Genomic DNA, 22,029 nt, shown 5'->3' on the forward strand with positions numbered 1-22,029 from the left:
AGTCATGACAACACTTCCACCTACACCCATTGGCCAAATCCCAGTTACATGGCAACTCCTCTGCGCAAGGGGGGACAGGAAATGTCATTTCATTGGGGGCGGCCATGCACAGCCTAAAAATAAGAGGTTCTGTTACCAAGAAAAGATGAAAGAACAGAAATTGCAGGACAGTTGGAAGTCTTAACTAGGGCAACACTGAACAAGCATCTTCCAGCTCATTCCCTTGATGTGGTCTTAGTCCTGGCGGAAAGGGAAGCAATGGCTTCAGTGCCTCCAGGAAGGCCAGCATTTATTGAAAATTTCCCAAATTCTAAGCTCTGCACTAGGTGCTGTCTTATGTTCTCTCCTTTAAGTGTCACAACCCCCTTTCGATGCCTGTGTTGTTATGTTCAAGTTACAGGCAAGAAAACTGAGGTTCTGAGAAAGCAATTTGCTGAAGGTCCAGCTAGAAAGTGTGATGGCTCTTACTGACGCCAGAGCTCTAGAACAGAGCCTGTGCTCTTTCCACTATGTCGCATGTCCCTTGTGTCTGGGATACAAAGCTAGGAGATCAAATTAGACCTCCTCAGGTTTGTCTGTTCAAGTTGAAGCAGTATTGTGACCACAGCAGCTGGCTGGTGAATGCAAGCTGTGCCTGTAATGTGGTGTTTGGGACCTGTGGCCAGAGGGCAACATGACAGGGCCAGAAGCTAAAGCCAGATCAGGCTGGGAGTGAGGTGTGGCAGGAGGTGGCAGGGCTTGACGCCCTGGTGGTGGACTGTGGTGCTGGGCCCTCGCCCTAAAGAATCACAGAGGAGAGCTTCCCTGGTGGCGCCGTGGTTGAGAGTCCTCCTGCCGATGCAGGGGACGCGGGTTCGTGCCCCGGTCCGGGAAGATCCCACATGCCACGGAGCGGCTGGGCCCGTGAGCCATGGCCGCTAAGCCTGCGCGTCCGGAGCCTGTGCTCCGCAACGGGAGAGGCCACAATAGTGAGAGGCCCGCGTACCACAAAAAAAAAAAGAATCACAGAGGAGAGGTGAGGCCCTGGGAAGTACAGCTCAGGACCAGGGAGGGACCTTGCTACTCCAGCCTCCAGGGTACAGCTGCCCGCCCCGCTGTCGTTATGGGCTCTGAGTCTGAGTGAAGGGAATTGTCTCTGTGGTTAAACCCTCAATGATTTGGAGCAGGACACGTTCTTTCGTTCTTTAATGCACAGACGTTAGGTGAGCACTGGGGGGACGAGGCCCTGGCAAGGCGCTGGGGAAGAGTGGTGACCTCTCCCCACGGTGTGGATGGCAAAGGCCGATGAGCATCGCAAGAGGAGATATTTGGGGAGCTGTGGAGCACCACGGTGAGGCTCCAACCCCCTTTGCGAGTCAGGGAAGGCTTCTCAGAGGATGGGCTGGAAATTACCAGAAGATCGGAAAGTACAGAAAAAGGCAAAGGGGATTTAGTGGGGTCATGTCCAAGCTCAGGAGGGAGCCTGCTCACAGGGGACAAGGCGAGAGCTGGTCCTGGGAGTTGGGGATATAGCTGGAAGGAACACGCCCCAGGGCCAGCTTGGGGGTGAGCTGCTAGTAGGGCTGTCCTTCAGTTCCCCCACTTCGGCCCCAGCTGCGCCCAGGGCCTGGGCCACAGGACTGAGAGGAGGGGCCGGGAGAGGATGGGCTGCTCTGTAGGGCCGAAGGCAGCACATCAGAGCATCACATATTAAAGCACAGCCCTTCTCTATCTGTGGAAGGAGCAAAATGAGCAAAAGTGAGAGGAGTTGAAGGGCGAGAAGAGGAAGCCGGGTGCCCAGGACCTACTGTAGGGGTCTGTGGGCAGGTGATGTTCCGCTTCACAGGAGAGGGTGGCGCACAGAGCGACTGCCTTCCCCCTTCCCCGGGGCTGGGCGTCACAGAGACCAGACCCGCCGTCCCCTTAGGCCACCTGCCTCTTCTTTCCACTCACCTGTGGGCTGACCCAGGTGCACAGAACTCCCTTTGACTTCAAAGGTCTTTTCATGCAGGGCCCGGACGATTGGCTCTGCGCCTGGGCAGGTCATCTGCTGCTTGTTTTGATCTTCAGCAGGTGCCCAGGTGATCCGGGTGGTGAGAGATGCCTGCACAGCACCTGACTCTCTCATTTCATGTCCCTCAGGAAGTCCCAGGACCCTCAGGCTCTCTCTTCAGTCTCCACCCAATGTTCCCAATGCTGTGGGGTGTCCTCAGTGGGTAAATACTGTAAGACTTTTATTGTGTCAGATGATTGAATGAGTTAATATTTTAATGTGTAAAAAAGAAAAGAAAATGCAGAAAAAGTGAACTTTAGGTTGATCATTTTTTGCCATTTTTTTGATGAGCTGTTTCTCTAGTGACTGTCAATCAGTCTCTTAACTAGTTGACAGACTCTGGCTTGTTTGAGGATTGTTTCAGTGGAGCATAACCAGGCCCTCAGTAATGATGGTAACGAGTCAGCTGGGACTTGTCTGCCACCAGCAATGTGACAGTGACTACTAAATTCAGTGAAAATAGTAGTTACAGGAAAACGGAAATAACCTTGGGAATCCAGTAGGTGCAGTTGGCAGGTCGGAAAGAGCCCAGTTGATCTGATGACCCCCAGTTACCGTAAGGTGGTCAGGATGCCCCACAGTCGGAACAGTAGAAGAAGGAGGCCCATTTGGGGAAGGGGGGGCTTTCTCTCGCAGTGGTACTGCAGTTAGAAGAGGTCATCGCAGGGATGTGCTCAGCGTGTTTAAAGGCAAAGGACCATGCTTGGAAAGGAGGCAGCAAGGTCAGACAGAGGGTCTCCAGTCAAGGGACCTGGGATCCAGGATGACTCCGGCCTTCCTTGTAGGTTAATCCTCTGGGCTTCATGTTTTCCTTTTATACAGTGGAAAAATGGTGCTTTCCCCAGGCTGCCTCATAATGATGTTAGGAGGCTGAGATGGGACCAGAGCTTTGCTCTGCAGATAAGGGACAGTATGTGTTCCTTATATTAGGAACTAATGTCAACTAGACAATGTCTAGCACTCGCTTCAGCTTTGTGGTTTATTCTCTGCTCTGCCTGTTATATTTGAGAACACAGTCTCAAAGAAAATTGTCCTTTTTTAAGTTATCAGAGATCTAGAAGATGATTAAAGTTATTTCACAAAAGTTTCCTAGTGGCCCAGTCCTGTCCTAGGAACAGAGGGAAGGGAGATTGCTCAGGAGAAATTTAAAACAGCCCCTGCTTTTCAGAAGTTTATGGTCCCTGTGGGGAAATGTGAGGGGAAACAATCTCCGTGAACATCTCGGTGCCCTTGCACCTGCTGTGGTCTTTGTCTAGAATCTGCTCCTCTTCCTAACTTTCACCCCAACTTTTTCCCCCAAACTTCATGGAAAACTAGTCATTATCCAAGATTTGTTTTGAGTAATATATTTCTTGGAAAATCTCCTATAAATTGCCCAGGCATACTTAGATATTTCTTCTTCGTTTTTCCCTGCGTTTTTTATATTCTTCATTCTTTCAACGGATATTCCTCAGATGCCTGCTATGTGGCTTGGGTACTGAGATACAGCGGTGAACCAGATAAAGGTACTAGTGAGTGGGGAAAGAGAGCATAAATAAGTAAATAGATGACGTCAGGTAGTGATAAGGTCTATAAAAAACAATAATGCAAGATAATGGCATGTGTGTTGTCTTCCCTCAAGAGAATGAACATCTGGAGGGCCTGGACTGTGTCTCTTTCTTTCTGTCTCTGCGGTCAGTGCACAGCCCTTGAGTGAGTTCAGTTAAGTGTGTGCTGAGTCAGGAAGTGAATTCACATCAATGTTGTGTTAAATGAGATGTATACACAGAAGGAACTAGGTGAACCACAGGTGCGCTGTCAGTGAGATTTTCTTCTCTTTTTCCCTAATCCTCGTGCTGTCAGAGCAGAAGCTGAACCAGCAGGAGGCACAGGCAGGATGGGTGTCAGCAGAACACTAAGCCCGTTTGCTGGACAAGGCCAAGTGCACAGAATGTGCCAGAATACAGAACCCTTTTAAGTCGGGCCTGCATCCTTTGGGAAATGATCCCAACCAACTGGACTGCCTCCCTTGAGAAACTGCCATTTACATTGATCATTAATATGATATCAGTATCACCTCAGTCTTTCAAAATGCTTTAAAGCTTGCTTGTAATACCCAGACTTATAGCTAGCTGCATGATGCCTTTCCTCCGGGATATAATGATGATCTCTAGGAAGACGTCTAGAAAGTTGTCTCAAATCTCTATGATAGGATGTATTACTTGAGGAAGGTTGGTTCATTCATTCATACAGTCATTCATTCAACAAATATTTATTGAACATTTATTATATCAGACCCTGTTACAGATGCTGGAGATACAGCTCTCCTTCTAGTTTGGAAGCTAGAGGGAGATTGGCATTAAATGAGTACGTGAATTTTATAGTATATTAAAAGTTGATAAGTGGTGAGGAGAAAAATAAAGCAGAGAAGAGTAATAGGAAATGCTTAAGGAGGGGGGTCCAATTTTGAATTGAGTGACTGGGGAGGACCTTGTTGAGAAGATAATTTGTGAGCAAACATTTGAAGGGAGTGAGGGCAGAGCCATGAGACTAAGCAAAGGAAGGGAAAATGTTCTAGGCAAAGGGAACAGCAAGAGGGAGAGGTGCTGGGGACACAGCAAGGAGGCCCATTCAGTGAGAGTGACCTGATCGAGGGAGAGAATGGTTCAGGTGAGTGTCAGAGAGAGCACAGGGTCAGATCCTGGGGCATTGTAGGCCATTATAGGTACTTTGTTTCTGAAATGGGAAGTCATTACAGCATTTTAAGCAGCATAGTGACATGATCTGACTTACATTTTCATGGCAGTGCTCCAGGGAGGAGGTGATGGTGGCTTAGAACAGGGTTGTAATGGTGGACATGGTGTGACATATCAGATTCTGAAGGATTTCCGGATATTAGATGAAGGGTGTGAAAGAAAGAGGAGTTGGGGATAAAACTGAGGTTTTTTTAGCTTGAGCAACTGGAAGATGGGATGGCCATCAGCTGAGATGGGACAAGACTTTGGAGTGTTTTCGGGGAAGAGCAGAAGTTCTTTTTTAGTTGTGTTGATTGAGATGCTTTTTAGACGGCTGGATGGAGATGTCAAGTAGGGAGTTAGCTGTTTGAGTCTGAAGTTTCTGGAGAGGGCCAGCTATAGACCTCATTTGGGAATTGGGGAACACATGAATAGTATTTAAAACCATGAGATTTGAATGAGTGTAGATAGAAAAGAAATTCAAGGACTGTGCGCTGGAGCATGTCAATGTTAAGAGGTCTTGGAGACGAGGAAGAATAAAGAAAGGAAACTGAAAGGGAGCAGCCAGTGGGCAGGAGGAGAAAAATGTGCTGTCCTGGAATTGGGGTGAAGGGTTCAATGTGTCAAGTGCTGCTGACAAGTCAGGTGAGAACTAAGTATTGACCGTTGCAGTTAGCGACGTGGAAGTGAAACAAAGCAGTTTCAGAGGAGCGTGGGGGCTGGATCAGGATTAGAGCAGTTTAAGAGAAAGGCGGAGAAAAAAGAATTGGAAAGAATAAGAGACAGTCTTAGAAGTTCGGCTGTAAATAGGAACAGAGAAATAGAAAGGAAGCTGGAGGAGGAAAGGGAGTCAAAAAGTAGGGTTTGGGGGCTTCCCTGGTGGCTCAATGGTTAGAGTCCGCCTGCCGATGCAGGGGACACGGGTTCGTGCCCCGGTCCGGGAGGATCCCACATGCCACGGAGCGGCTGGGCTCGTGAGCCATGGCCGCTGAGCCTGCGCGTCCGGAGCCTGTGCTCTGCAACGGGAGAGGCCACAACAGTAAGAGACCCGTGTACCACACACACACACAAAAAAAGTGGGGTTGTTTTCTAAAGATGTGAGGTGATTAAAAATGATTCAGTAGAGAGGAATATTCTGATGAAGCAAGAAAGAGAGGGAAAATTTCTGGAGTGATATCTTCAAGTAGGTGAGAAAGGGGGGTCTCGTGCAGGGGTTGGCCTTAGGATCACAGACAGTTTATCATATTAAGGGGGGGTCCGGTTATGGACACATGCCGATAAGGGGCAGAGATGGGGGTAGGTGCTAGCAGAGATTTTCCGATTGCTTCAGTTTTCTCAGAGAAACCGGAAGTGAGGCCACTGACTGAGCGCGAGGATGGGAAAAACTCTTAGAAGTTGGAGGAGGAACTATAAACAGTCCAGAAGAAGGGGAGATGAATAAACTAATGTAGCAAATGTGATATTCACTCTGATGATATCTGATTTTTGTGTTTGCCTTTTTCATCTTTTCCCCTGATAGCTCATGTCCAGCATAATTCTAGCATGCAGTATATGCTAAATAAATATTTACTCATTTCAGAACTGGAATCATATCTACTTGTACCTCAACTATAGCTGACCTTATATAGTATTCGCTGTTCTAAGCACCTACCTGTTTAATCCTCGTAACAGCTATGTGTATGGCTTTTAGAGCCGTGAGACTAGATGGAATCAACAAGGGAGTGGTATTAAGTGTCTTCAGATTACAGATGATGAAACAGATTTTAAAATGTCCCACAACCTCATAACTTGCCTGAGGTTGGTCAGCCATTAGGAGACAGAACAGAGATGTGAATCTCAGCCTGCGTGACTCTCACACTGTATAACTACTGCCCTGGAGTTCATCTCATCTTCCCACTTCATCTTTAAAATAAGAGAACCGAGGCCCAGGTTGCTTATCACAAACGTCAAAGCTGAGATTGGAACCAAGCCCTCTTCCAGTTCAGTGTCCTTTCCACCGCCATCCCCCTAGATCAATCTTATCTTGGGATCCAGTTCCCACGCGCGTTAGCTACACTTAGTGGTAGCTATCCACGCGCGTTAGCTACACTTAGTGGTAGCTATATGGTAATGGTCCTTAGTAACCAAGCGACTGGTATTTTGATGAGAGGCTCTTGCCTGCACCGACCCAGCCATCCAGGAGAGGGCAGTCCGGTGCGCATAAACACGCCTGCCCCACCCTAAGCTTCTTCCTGAAGCCAGAGCGCCTGATTCTTCGGAGAATGTTTGCCTAAAGCAGTGGTTCTGAAGCAGCAGTTCTGTCCCCCACCTGGCATTTGGCAATGTTTGGAGACATTTTGGGTTGTCATAACTGGAGGAGGGGAGGGAAGAAGCTCCTGGCATCTAATGGGTAGAGGCCAAGGAAGCTGCTAAACATCCTACCGTTGCACAGGACAGGCCTCCATCCCTCCCGCCCCTAACAAAGAATTATCTGGCCCGAAATGCCAGTTGCTACGTTGAGAGGTTGAAAATCCCTGTCCTAAAGGAAAACCTTTAAATAGTCTGGTGTAATGGAACCAGAAAAATAAGTAGATGATGGCTTCAGTAAAGATGTTCAAAAGCAAGTAGGCAGTCAAGAATAATTTATGAATTCTGCTTCTGTGCAGAATGCCAAGGGTGTGAAGGCCTGTGTGGATCATGATTTATCCCTTTAGCCATTCTCTACTTGCTGACTGTCGCCATCAGTGTGCCAAGCTGGGATGTATGTGAATGTGCCCCTGGCAGCACAGGGCAGCCCCAAGGAGAGACGATCCCCCCTTAGCACCCAGGGCCTTTGTACTTACTTGCCTTTTGTCTGTCAAGGAAATCATCCCTCCTGTTCTTTGGAAACGTTGTCCACCCCCCGAACCATGTGTGATGTTGTAGACCTGTTCTTGCAAACTGTAGTCTGTCCCCATCACTGGTGACCTTGTGGGGGCATCAGCGTGCATGTTGACTGGCCCCATCACTTCTGCTATTCCAGGAGTGGCTCTCCAAGTCTCCACTCACCTGATCTACCTACACTTGCTTGTTAGTTGTGAGGGGTCACCTCGTTCGGGATTGGGAATGCTTTTCTGAAACACACCCATTTTGGAAAAGCATAAGCATTTATCAGCGCCTTACCTGAATCAGAGGTTGCTTCCAAGCCAGAATGAGCCCACTGTTCAATAAAATATTAACTTCTCTCTGTAAACCAAGCTGCTGCGCTATTTCTCACAATGTGACTCTTGTTCAGCAGAACACAGAGCGTGAGTTACTAAGACCAGCCTTAGTCTGTGGAATTAGTTTGCTCTACAGCATGATTATCTTCTCCCACTTCCTTTGCACAGACCCTATTGTGAATGTCTAAAGACGCATGAATTATGAACCTAAAAGCAATTGATAGCTTTGAAAGGAAATATGAAACTATCTTTAAATTTTCTTCAAGTTGTAGGTTTTGCCGAAGAGCAAAGTGCCGTCTTCTTTCTCACAGTAGTTTATTTAAAACACACAGCAGAGGACGTCTAGAGGTCAAATGCAGCTGCAGAGCTGGGATTTGGTTTTACTAGATCCAAATGGAATTGAATTGAACTGCAGAGCTAATTCAAAGGCTTCTTTAGATGAGAGCAAATAAAGCAGGGTATAACCAGTGAATGGCAGAGCATTGCTGGGGTTGCATCACTGGCCTCGCTTCAATACAGTGTTGTGCTCCTGAAATTTAATAATAATAATAAAAATCGTTATCACTTACATAGTGATATTTCTTTGGGCCAGCACTGACCAGGTAATCCCCCTCTACTCTCTCTTGAACTACCACCAGCATATGGGTATTACAGATAAGGATACTAAAACTCCAAGAGGCCGAATAACTTGCCCCAAGCTACCCAAAACGGGGTGAAGCTGAGATTTGAACCTAGAAGCTTAACACTGAGGCCCAGTAGATATTTTAAATGTCCTAGAAGAGTTTGCTCTTGAAATGAAATCTGAAATGAATCCCTTTGAAAAAATGAAGATCCTTGTCTCTTTTATTAAGTCTAAACTTCTGGTGAAGTGGGGTTCTATAACAGAGTCCTAATGGCTTTGTGTGCTTCCATCAACATAATTTTTATTTGCATCACTAAGTGTTGTGGTAGAAAAACCATGGGTTTTAGAGTCCAGTGTGTCCAGGTTTATATTCTCCCTCCACCAGTCATGAGCAGTGAGACTTTGCAAAAGTCACTTGACTCTTCCAAACCTCAGTTTTCACATCTGTAAAGTGGGGCGAGTGTTAGAGTATAGGTCAAGTGTCTTGCAGATTGCCTGCCAATCAGTCATCATAATTATCCCTGTTAATATTATTCATAAGTTAAATGTGTGTGCTCAATTTTTAGTTTTGCTATGAAGATCTTATATCATGGTGGGTATTTCAAAATTTACTTTGGCATCTGTGTTTTGTGTAATGCCAAAGCCCAGGTATGAGGAAGCATGGCCTGTTGAACCTTCTTCCATACTTAGGAAAACATAGGTATAAAGCATGTTTGTGTTTTAAACTTTAGGCGCTGCACAGGTCATCGAAGGCGGCCAAGTGGAATATAAGCCTCTTTCGGGCATTCGGTATATGTGGTGGTACCATTTAATTGGCCTCATCTGGACTAGTGAATTCATCCTTGCATGCCAGCAAATGACTATAGCTGGGGCAGTGGTTACATGTTATTTCAACAGGTAGGTCTAGCATGTTATTCCTATTGATTTGTCTGTGTGCTTCATGTTGTGTATCTCAAAAGATATTTTGAAATTTTGACATGACCTCTCAAAAAGGATTGGCAAGAGTAAAAGACCAAGCTCAAAATTAGGAGGGATATTCATTTGGTAGTAAAAAGAAATGTTGTATCTTAAATCTGTCACATTTCCAACCTCTTTTACTTTAAGCTAGAAAATCCAGAAGGAAGCCCAACAGGGAAGTATTTGTACCGCTTAGAATTGAAAGATATCCAAAAGAAGGGGTTGACTTCTCCTGTAAATATCCATTATTACGGGCTTCAAACTTTAAAAACATTACTGATCTATTTGGAGCACACTTCAGTAAATTCTGCGAGCTTCATTTCATCCTATGCAAAATGAGGAGAATGTTTTCTTGAAAAACAATTTTAAATCCTAAGGGAATTGTACATGACTATAAAATATAATTCATGTTCATATAGTTAAGTGCTAGTGAACTAATTACTTGCTTCTCTGTTCGCTATGATACTTATTTAAGTGTTCATCCTCCTTTACCTCATCAAAATAATTGAGGACATACACACACACACACACACACACACACACACAATCTCAACCCTTTACCTCTTTTGTGTATGCTACTCTCCATGAGGCAAAGAGAAAGCCACAGGCAAGAAGAACACGGCCAGTAGAATGACAGGGTTGGACTCAGAACAGGAAGTTTACTCCTATGGGGCTGATCCTCCTCTAATCTCTCAGCCTAAATGAGCAGAAAAACATGAGGGTTCGTGGGGGTAAGAAAGTCAACCAGGGATGATTCATGCCATTGAGCAATTACCTCCTGATGGTAAGGGGTACTGTGGGTTTTATTACAGAGGTGCTGTTGGGAGCCTCCGTCATTAGAGAGCCCATAGAACGCACATAGGGCTGTAGACCTTGGCATTGAGAACCTTTGAGCCATTGGAGGGGGTGATGTGTGCTGCTTACTCCTGAGTAGAGGAGCAGAGATTATTCTAACCAAATTGGCCAGCAGGTCATATCTCTCTGACAGCAGTGATTTTGTGCTATTTTAGTACCACAAAATCAAAGCATTTTCAATGAGAGCTTTTTATTTAAATTCCAGTGAAATGAATATCTCCCTATCTCTGTGCATTCGGTGGGAGAGGAGGCTGGTTTGAGCCACAAAAACTAGAGAGGCTCAGGAATTCAAGTGTAAAATGTGCTTCCAAAGATTAGTTTAAAAAGGTCTTCCTAAGGAGCAGTTGGGCCCCAGGGCCCCTCCTTCACACCAGCAGAAGACAAGACGGGAGCTTTGCTCTCTGGAGAAGTCATCAGAGAGGGTCTGGACGTGGGGCATCTGGCACAGCTGAGGCTGGGGCAAGGCTCTGCACTGAAAGAAGGGGGAGCAAGTGAAAGTCTAAATACTGAATAGTGTTCTACCTACTACCAACCCACACTCCACAGCTTAGCCTCCAGGATGTTGACAGCCAGGTTGATATTTCCTTGGCAGGAGATTATCGGATTCTTCTTTGGAGAAATTGTCTAACCCAAAGAAAGGACCTACAGATGGTGCCATGTGGGGGTCCCCCAATGAAATGGCCTGTTTCCCTGACTCTGAACCAGGTCGTGGAACTCACCGGTCAGCAGTCACCCTCATATAGAACCTCTAATTCACTTTTCAGTGCCTCACTCTTAAATGTGAACTGATAACCAGTGATTGTTAAACATTAGAAGGAGCCTCTAGTGAAAGAAAAAGATCAAAATGAACAAAACAAACAAACAAAAAGAACTTAGGGAAAATAGGGACAATGCAGGCAGCAGAAGAAAACTACAACAACGACAACTATAATATCCTCAGAAAGAACCAAGAAATGTTGCTTCCATAAAATAAGAATTAAAAAAAAAGAATATTGAGACAACAAGAAAGACCTCTTTGTAGTTAAAAATATGATTGCAGAGTGATATTTTTCTATTGAGGGATTAAAATATAAAGTTGAAGAACTCTTTCAGAAGGTAGAACAAAAAGATAAAGAGATGCAAAATGGGAGAAAAAGGATAAAAAATCAGAGGCTAATTTAGGACACCCAACATCTGACTAATATGAGTTCCAGAAATAGAGAACGAAGAAAAAAGAAGGGAAGAAATTATCAAAATTTCCCAGATCTGGAGGACATGAGTAAAGAGAAGATCCCAGAAGCTTTACAGAGAATAACAGATCACAGGCAAAGTATCAAGAACTAGAATGGGTAAAAGACCTATATACTGAAAACTATAAAACTTTGATGAAGGAAATTGAAAATGAAACAAATAGATGGAAAGATATCCTGTGTTCATGGATTGAAAGAATTAATATTGTAAAAATGTCCATACTACCCAAAGCAATCTACAGATTTAATGCAATCCTGATCAAAATACCCATGACATTTTTCACAGAAGTAAAACAAATAATCCTAAAATTTATATGGAACCACAGAAGACCCCAAATAGCCAGAGCAATCTTGAAAAAAAGAACAAAGGTGGAGGTTTCACACTCCGTGACTTCAGACTGTACTGCAAAGCTACAGTAATCAAAACTACAAAGCTACAGTGGCATAAAAACAGACACATAGATCAATGGAACAGAATAGAGAGCCCAGAAATAAACTTATGCACTTATGTTCAATTAATTTATGACAAAGGAGGCAAAAATATACAGTGGGGAAAAGAAAGTCTCTTTAATAAGTGATGCCAGGAAATGGACAGCTACATGTAAAAGAATGAAATTAGAACATTTTTGCATACTGTATACCAAAATAAACTAAAAAGGATTACAGACCTAAATGTAAGACTGGAAACCATAAAACTCCCAGAAGAAAACAGGCAGAACACTCTTTGACATAAGCCATAGTAATAGTTTTTGGATCTATTGCCTCAAGCAAAGGAAACAAAAGCAAAAATAAACAAATTAAACTTAAAAGCTTTTGCACAACAAAGGAAACCATCAGCAAAATGAAAAGACAACCTACTGAATGGGAAAGATATTTGTAAATGATATGACCAATAAGGAGTTAATATCCAAAATATATAAAGAAGTCATAAAACTCAATATCAAAAAAAATAACCCAATTTAAAAATGGGCAGAAGATCTGAATAGATATTCTTCCAAAGAAGTCATAGAGATGGCCAACAGGCACATGAAAAGATGCCCAACATTGCTAATCATCAGAGAAATACAAATCAAGACCATGAGAGATCACCTCACACCTGTCAGAATGGCTGTAGTCAAAAGGACCACAAATATCCAATGTTGGCAAGGACATGGAGAAAATGGAACCCAAGTACACTGTTGGTGGGAATGTAAATTGGTGCAGCCACTATGGAGAACAGTATGGAGGTTCCTTAAAAAACTAAAAATAGAAGTACCATATGATCCCACAATTCCACTGCTGGGTATACATCCAAAGAAAATGAAAACACTGATTCCAAAAGATATATGCACCCCAGTGTTCAGGCAGCATTATTTACAACAGCCAAGATATTGAAGCTACCTAAGTGTCCATCAGTAGATGAATGGATAAAGAAGAGGTGGCATATTTATACAATGGAATATTAGCCATAAAAAAGAATGAGATTTTGCTATTTTGAAACAACATGGGTGGACCTGGAGGGGATTATACTTAGTGAAATAAATTAGAGAAAGACAAATACTATATGTTATCACTTATATGTGGAATCTAAAACATAAAACAAGTGAATGATTATAACAAAACAGAAACAGACCTACAGATTTAGAGAACAAACTAGTGGTTTCCATTTGGGAGAGGGAAGTGGAGAGGGTTAAGGTAGGGATAGGGAATTAAGAGGTACACACTACTATGTATAAGATAAATAAGTTACAAGATATATTGTACAACACAGGGAATACAGCCAATATTTTATAATAACCTTAATGGAGTATAATTTTTAAAAATATTGAATCACTGTGTTGTACACCTGAAACTAATATTGTAAATCAACTGTACTTCAATAAAAAGTAAAATTAAATTTAAAAAAAACTAGAATGAGATCTGATGTTCAACAGCAACTCTGAAGCAGGGAGACAGTAGGACAAGGCTGTCAAAATTCTAAGGAAAGATTATTTCCAACCTAAAGTTCTAGACCTACTCATACTATCAGTCAAGGGTAAAGGAGGATAAAGTCCTGTTCAGACATACAACATCCCAAAAGATTTCCTCCCCACATCCTTTCTCCACTGAAACTAATGAGTAAGCCAGGGAGGAAAACATGAGCTTCAGGAAATGGGCTCCAACACAGTGAAGAAAAGAAGGGAATCCCCAGGAGGATAGCTAGTCAGCAGGTATAGAGCACAACCAGTCCGAGAAGGAGCTGGAGAGCAGTGGGCTCCAGGAGGGATGTCTCTAAGAAAAAATAAAAAGCAAACTGAGAGAATATCAGATGTGTTGTTTGAATATGTGGAGAAAAAATTTATACTTTGGTGAAGCATTTGGTGAAGTCCATGGAAAACCAAGCAAATAAAAAATGTGAAACACTATCAACTTAAGGAAAAACCAAAAGTTGTACAGAAAAGGAAATATAATCAGAATACACTGTTTGGATCAGTTGTATTTTTTTTTATGTACTGATTTTAGTTTATTTATGTACTGATAATGTAAACCCTAAACATTAACTAAAACATAGTGGTGAAAGATTGAAAGTTTTTTCTCTAAGATCAGAAACAAGACAAGAGTGCCCACTCTTACCATTTCTATTCAACATAGTACAGGAAGACCTAGCCAGAGCAATCAGGCAAGAAAAAGGGGGGAAAAAATGCATCTAAATCAGAAAAGAAGAAGTAAAATTGCCTTTGTTTGCAGATGATATGATCTTATATATAGAAAATCCTAAAGATTTCATCAGAAAACTGTTAGACTAAATCAATGAATTCAGTAAAGTTTCAGGATACAAAATCAGCATACAGAAAATGGGTGCATTTCTATACTCTAACAACAAAATATCTAAAAAAGAAATAAAATAATCCCATTCACAATAGCATCAAAAACAATAAAATATTTAGGAGTGAATTTAACTAAGGAGGTGAAATATGTGTTTACTGAAAAGTACAAGACTCTGATGAAAGAAAGACACAAACAAATGGAAATATATCCTGTGTTCATGGATCAGAAGAATTAATATTGTTAAAATATTACCCAAAGCCATCTATAGATTTAATACATTCCCTATCAAAATTTCAATTATATTTTCTGCAGAAATAGAAAAAGAATCCTAAAATTTGTAGGGAATCACAAAAGATCCCAAATGGCCAAAACCATCCTGAGAAAGAAGAACACACCTGGAGGCATCATACTTCCTGATTTCAAACTATACAACAGAGCTATAGTATTGTATGGTACTATATGAACAGTATGGTACTGGCATAAAAATAGACCCATAGATCAATAGCAGAGAACTGAGATCCCAGAAAGGGGAAAGGATAATAATAATTCAATAAATGGTTCTGGAAAAACTGGATAACCCCATGAAGAAGAATAAAATTAAACCTCTGTATTATACTGTTCACAGAAGTTAATTCAAAATGGTTTAAAGACTTAAAACATAAGAACTAAAACCATAAAACTCCTAGAAGAAAACATAAGGGAAAAGCTCCTTGACATCAGTCTTAGAAATGATTTTTTGAATATGACACCAAAAGCACAAGCGACAACAGCAAAAATTAGTGAGACTACATCAGACTAAAAATCTCTACACAGTAAAAGAACCAGTCAACAAAATGAAAGGGGAACCTATGGAGTGGGAGAAAATATTTGCAAATTGCATGTCTGATAAGCTGTTAAAAACCAAAATATATAAAGAACTCACACAAATCAATAGTAAAAAAAAAAAAAAAAATCCAGTTAAAAAATCGGCAGAGGAACTGAACTTCTTTTCCAAAGAAGACATACAAATAACCAACAGGCACATGAAAATGTGCTCAAAATCACTAATCATCAGGGAATGCAAATCAAAACCACAATGAGATATCACCTTATACCTGTCAGAATGTCTATCATCAAAAAGACAAGAAGGCTTCCCTGGTGGCGCAGTGGTTGAGAATCTGCCTGCTAATGCAGGGGACACGGGTTCGAGCCCTGGTCTGGGAAGATCCCACATGCCGCGGAGCAACTAGGCCCATGAGCCACAACTACTGAGCCTGCGCATCTGGAGCCTGTGCTCCGCAACAAGAGAGGCTGCGATAGTAAGAGGCCTGCGCACCGCGATGAAGAGTGGCCCCCGCTTGCCACAACTAGAGAAAGCCCTCGCACAGAAATGAAGACCCAACACAGCCAAAAATAAATAAATAAATAAAGCCAAGCATTTAAGAAAAAAAGACAAGAGATAACTGTTGGCAAGGATGTAGAAAAGAGGGAGCCCTTGTGCACGGTTGGTGGGCACGTAAATTGGTACAGCAATTATGGAAACAGTATAACAGTATGGAGCTCCCTCAAGAAATTAAAATCAAAACCGCTATACAGTCCAGCAATCCCACTTCTTGTGTGTATATCCAAAGGAAATAAAAAAATTATCTTGAAGAAATATCTTCACTCCCATGTTCACTGCAGCACTAGTCACAGTAGCCAAGGTATGGGAACAACCTAAGTGTCCATCGAAAGGTGAATGGGTAAAGAAGATGTGATATATATAATGGAATATTATTCAGCCATGGGAAGGAAATTCTGCCATTTGCAGCAACATGGATGGACCTTGAGGGCATTATGCTAAGTGATATAATTCACAGAAAAACAGTTACTGGATGATATCACTTATATGTGGAATCTAAAAAAGCTGAACTCACAGAAACAGAGTAGAATGGTGGTTACCAGGGGCTGGGGGTAGGGGAAAGGGGAGATAACTGGTTAAAGGGTACAAACTTCTAGATAGAAGATGAATAAGTTCTGGGGATCTAATGTACAACATGGTGATTATGCTTAATAAGACTGTATTATATACTTGAAAGTTGCTAAAAGAGTAGATCTTAAATGTTCACAACCACAAAAAAGAAATGGTTAAATATATGAGGTGATTGAGGTGTTAGCTAACGCTATGGTGGTAATCATTTTTCAATATATAAGTGAATCAAATCAACACATTATGTACCTTGGACTTACATAATGTTATATGTCAATTATATCTCAATAAAGCTGGGAAGAAAACATTAAAAACTTCAGTGTAATTATGTTGAGAAGAAGAGGGGTGGCAAAATGAGTGTGTTGGGGAGTTTAGGCTGTGTAGGAGAATAAAGCCTGCATCTTCCATGGTGGGAAGTCAGTTGACAGTCTCTGAGGCTGAAAAAAAAAATCAAGAAATTGCAGTAAGAACAAGTAATTTAGAAGTGTGAGGGTGAGTTCCAGAAGAAACAGCTAAAATATTACCTCCAGGGAGAGAAAATTAGTGGTGGGGAAAGAAAACTGTTGTTTTTCCTGTTACGCCTAGCAGTACTATTTGACTTTTTAAGATATTTCATATATTTGATAAAAATAAACAAACTAATTCAAAGTAAAATGCATGCTGATTTATTTTTAACACTACTGTTTCATTTATTAAAGAGTTCTGCATTCTTCTTGACTGTGTGCTAATTTTGAAACCTCAAGGTTTTTCTTATCTCAGGGCTCACCATTCTTTAATCTCATGTTCTAGCCTGCACTCAGGGTGAGAATTAAATATAGCCAGAGTGCATTCATCTCTGTCATTTATTTAAGCAGTAAGAGGGCTGAAGAGTTCATACAAAGACCATCAAGTACCAGGACATGGGCAACCTATGTCATTTCCCTCTTACGACCATTTGCTTGAAGAGGGGTCAACTGAGAGCCATAAAGATGTGGCTGAGATGTGATAGGAAGGAACCAGCACCGCTCAGTTTGGAGAAGGGACGCGTGAGGCATGACTTCATCGTTTGCAACTATACAAAAGATGGTTTCCAGCTGCTTTGGATTTGCTGAGGAGGAAGTGAGGAAGTGGAATCACAGCGGAGCCTGAGGAATTTAGGTAGGAGACAGATGAGTTTCCTAACCCTGAGAAGAACTGCCGAGGACCTGTTCTTCATAGCAAAGAGCTTCCATTTTCTTTGAGACTGGAAAGATGAATCTCACAGCTTCCCCACAGTCATCACAATCCCATCTTGCAGTAGTTTTGCTGAAAGAAATATCAGGAAAGGACAAGGTCTCTGCAGGGACACACCATGCTCCTTTGCTCAGGACCAGGTTGACATTGGAGGCCATCCATCCATCCTGTGCAGCCCAGTCCTTGTCCAGGAGCCATAGCACAAAATGAATTTTCCATACTGTTGAAGAGTTCTCAATGAGCACTAGGCTGGATCTAACTGGAGCTAAAACGTGCCTCTAGGACCCCAAAGTTGCTGGATTCGACTTATGCTCTACTGTCCCAGCAAATAGTAGTTGCAAAACAGCACTTACGTACCATGACCCAGAGGTGCTACAGACTTGGATGAATGGAACCATTAAATGCTTTGTCCAGTGACTTGAGCTGATGCAGTGTCCTGGGGCCCTGGCTCCACTGCACAGGGCCAGGCACCTTTAGCACTCAGCAGCCACAAGTTTAAAAGTAGGGGAGCTAGGCGTGTGGGGCGCATCCTCGAGTCTCCTGCTCTCTCACACTGCCCGGGGTCTTCCTACTGCCACCACCCACAGAACCCAGTGGAAGAGGCTCAGCATGCAGTACTCCCTAGAGACAGAGGCACAGGCCTGACAGGAGGCCCTAGCATCCTCACAAGCCCATCACTGAGCTGCCCAATACGCCCCTCGCTGCACTGCAGTCCCGAACGCCAATTCTCAAAATATGGTGAAGTCTCAGTTTAAGCTTCACCAGGTGTAATCAGAGCCTCTTCCTGAAGGCAGTTTTTGCTGGTTGTGAAGGTAACAGAGGTGAAGGCCCCAGCCACATGCATAGCGGAGGAGGGCTGATAACATGATGTTACCTTTGAACATGGAAAAAAGGTCTAGGGAGAGAAAGTGGGGACTCCAAGACCCTCCACTGATTGACCTTTCCCTGTGGGGTGGCATTATAGTTCTCAGGGTGGGTATTGAGTGACTCCTGGCTCCACAAGCTAGCCTTCTTTTCAGGTTTTCTCTCTCACGTGGTAACTCAGCTTCTGGAATGTCTACATCTTCTTCCAGCCAAGCCCTGGAGCGGCTGGAGCCATCACTGGGATGCAACATGGGTGAGGGCAATCCAGACAGTGCAGACACTCCTCTGCCTGAAATGGTTAATCCCATCCCAGCAAAGCCTTGGCAATCGGGTGCCTAACCCCAAACTTCAGTACCTGGAGGACCAGCCCCCAAGGCCCAGTTCACAGTGGCCTGTGAATCCTTTGTTTCCCTACCAGATGGAAAGCAGGTGCTGCCTTCTTCTCTCTGCATCCCCTCTTGAGCACCATAATATGTTCTAAGGCACATAAATCTCCTAAATGGGAAAGTAAACATTCTTCCTTTTAAAAAAAAGAATGAGGAAAAGGAAAAAAAATGTGTCAGATTTTCCTGGCTGTGCTACTTTTCTAGTTTATCAGATCTAAATGAATTCATATCAGCAATAGTTTCCCTGGTATTTCCTATTTTCAACAATATTGAGTTGAAACACACATCGCCCTTTTTGTGGCACAACTGGATTGCAGTTATTCTGCTCGCAATATTACTTTCATATTCTCTATTCCTTCCTGGATGATTTAAGTAACAGCAAAATACGGCTGTTGCCAACTCTTGAAACATTTCTGGCCAATTTCCTTTTCTTCCCTCAAAACCCAGATTCTTGTCAAAACCTTAATTCATAGTGACTTATTAGCAACCAGAGCAAGTTGTAGAATAATCCATTATGAAGAAAGCAAGCTTCACTTGGAATCAGTGAAGTGGCTTTTCGGAAAGGGCCTCATTTTCTAGAACTGGCATCAGAGTGTCGGGGGAGGGGTTCCATCAGCCCTCCCTCCTTTGTTTTATCTTTCAGGCTTGGGTAGGGGATATGCCCATTCTGTTCTTTTTCACTTTTTTTCCTGCCTGTGAAACTGACTTTTGCATTCTTGAGAGCTGTGTCATGACAAGTCCGGTAAATGATTCATAGTGAAGTGACCTTTACAGAGCAGAGCAGAAATCAGCTGGGTTTCAGGAGCTTGGAGCTGTGTGAAAGCCAGAACGTTTCCTCTCTTCGCTGTAAGCTGGTTCCTCTCTGGCTGCCAATCCTGGTCATGTGATTTGGTGGTGATTTTAATCACCGAGCTAATACTGGCAATATTTACAGATGCACGTGTGTAATTTAAACCTTGGGGATTATTATATAATTAAACTTCTGAAAATGAAAATGGGATCAATACGCAATTTAATGGATTGGTGGAGGTGGTAGGCGTGGTAAAGGGAAAAACTCGTTTAACTCATCAGTATTTTTTTTTTAATTTTCTGTTCCATGTTTGTAACATTGAGCGCCACCAAATGGAATTAACTTCGTCCAAGAAATCATTTAACCTTAGCTACCAAGGAGTGTAAAAAACTTGCCAAATGCGGATGGCATCCCTGCTTTCTAAATTGTTAGTACCACAGATGATTTGAACCAGAGAGAAGTTTCTCGTTTCTTTCTAAATAGTGTTTTTTAAATGCTGTCTTTTTTTCTCCTGTTCCCAGAAATAAAAATGACCCTCCTGATCGCCCGGTCCTTTCATCTCTCTCCATTCTTTTCTGCTACCATCAGGGAACAGTTGTCAAAGGGTCATTTTTAATCACTGTGGTGAGGATGCCAAGAGCCGTTCTCATGTACATCTATAACACTCTGAAAGAGAAGGTAAGGCAGCACCCTAAAACAGAGTGCGCTCCGTGTTTGGGTTACAGAAAAGTTAATCGCTGGAAAACTACACTGGGTCCTGGGACAGGAATGTGACCTGTGCCAGTGGCCGTTCAGAAAGCTCCAGTGTTCTTCAGGTCCCATCCCCCACCCCCAGCAATCTTTTTGTCCCGGTCCCTGTTTTGTTCATAGCTTTGTTTGTTGGATTTTCTCCAATGTGGTGGCAGAGGTGGGGTGGAGAGGGCATAGCTCTGAGTTTGCTGGGTTTCCTTCTTATTTAAATGCTGAACAAATGGGAGGAATTCTTAACATGCAATTTAAGCAAGTTTTTACGGACATTTATCATGCTTTATTTTTTAAAGAAAGAAAAATACACTATAAGAATAATGTTTGTTTGTTTCTGTTTTAATGCTAAAATATTCCCCACCTTTTGTGTTTCCTGGACGGTGACCTGGGAAGTTGCTGGTGTGTGTGTGTGTGTGTGTGTGCGCGTGCGCACACACACGCACGTGCTTGATAGTTAGAAATGGGCAAGCTGACCTCAATCTCAGCTCCAAAGACAGAAAACTGTGGAGCTTTTGTGCCTGGGGTTTTTTCTCCTCCCTGGTTTTTATTTCCATGCACATTTGGTTATGAATGGCAGTGGAAACCAAAACACCAGGAAAACAGCTGTTCTCATGGTATTTCTGGCCTGCCAAACAAGGGAAGGTTGGATTTTCCCCAACTTTTCTGTTCTCACACAATGTTAATCTCGACCCCATCCCCACCTCAGCGTTGGTGACTTGGTCAGAGTTTCTCAAACGTACATGAGTCCAACCTTTTGGGTATACGTGTGTGCTCTTAGTTAATTGGGGAAGTTTTACATGTGGGTTCATAATTATACTTTAGAATTGTTTTTGTTTGCTCTTTTAAGCAGAAATCTGAATTGTTGATATTTAAGTCTGTAATCAAGATTTAAGATTAGTATATTAATTAGGAACAATTGATTGAATTTCGCATAAAATTGTCTAGCTTCCTCATCTTGAAATGTATGCTAAACCGTTGCCCCTGATCAGAGAGTATTTTCTTGTATTTCTGTTGAAGTACTGCTTAGCTACATGTCTGTGACTTGAAGAAGCATTTGCACATCCAGGACAAATCAAGCTACTCCGGCTCTTGCATTTTGAAATTGATCCTTCAATCTTAGGAAACTTGGGAGAAGGATTTCTTGAAGAACAGAGCAGCTTTTTTATTTTAAATATATTCATATAGTTTATATATATTAAATATATTCATATTTAGGTATTATAGGTATATGTATGCATTAGTAATAGATACTCACAAATTAATGAGCAGTAGGGGACTAACTATGTCCCCTAGAGCTAGACACCTTAAATTCTTTGGGGAAACAGCCTCCATAAATCTGAAAGAGAAGTTACTGGTTCATCCTCTCCGGCAGAGGTCTAAAAGGTTATTTATTACTCGCCAGATCCCATAAGGACTAAGGGGCCAAACTCCCTTTTAGTGGTGTCACTGTTGGAGAAATGTGTCCTTTCTTAGGTCAAAAAAAAATGGTCTTCCTAAGCAGCCTTACAGCCCCATACTGTACCTACAAGTGAAACATTTCACACGGCCACTGTGAGACCCTTCTTACATTAAGTGTCTTATTTACAACCATGGCCAGGCTGAAAAGTATCCAGGTCAAATTTCATCCAATTGAATTAACATTGAGACAAGAAAATGTCCAGGTAAGGCTGAGTTATTCCTGGGGTCCTCAAAGAGAGCTATTTCAGGATT

At 42.6% G+C, this 22,029-nt stretch overlaps 1 protein-coding gene across 8 annotated transcripts in view; it reads left to right on the forward strand.

The window, feature by feature from the left end:
* The window catches only part of SLC44A3 (solute carrier family 44 member 3), a 93,671-nt gene that overhangs the window by 35,086 nt on the left and 36,556 nt on the right, over positions 1-22,029 (forward strand). For all 8 annotated transcript variants that reach the window (XM_027114394.1, XM_027114389.1, XM_027114388.1 and 5 more), the window contains 2 exons: positions 9,279-9,444; positions 20,097-20,253. In XM_027114394.1, coding sequence (XP_026970195.1) covers positions 9,279-9,444; positions 20,097-20,253 — 323 coding nt within the window. The remainder of the gene's footprint in view (positions 1-9,278; positions 9,445-20,096; positions 20,254-22,029) is intronic.

Source organism: Aethalodelphis obliquidens, unplaced genomic scaffold (genome assembly GCF_003676395.1).
Source record: "Aethalodelphis obliquidens isolate GAN/ISIS:26980383/991018 unplaced genomic scaffold, ASM367639v1 scaffold13, whole genome shotgun sequence".
In the NCBI taxonomy this organism is placed as follows: domain Eukaryota; kingdom Metazoa; phylum Chordata; class Mammalia; order Artiodactyla; family Delphinidae; genus Aethalodelphis; species Aethalodelphis obliquidens.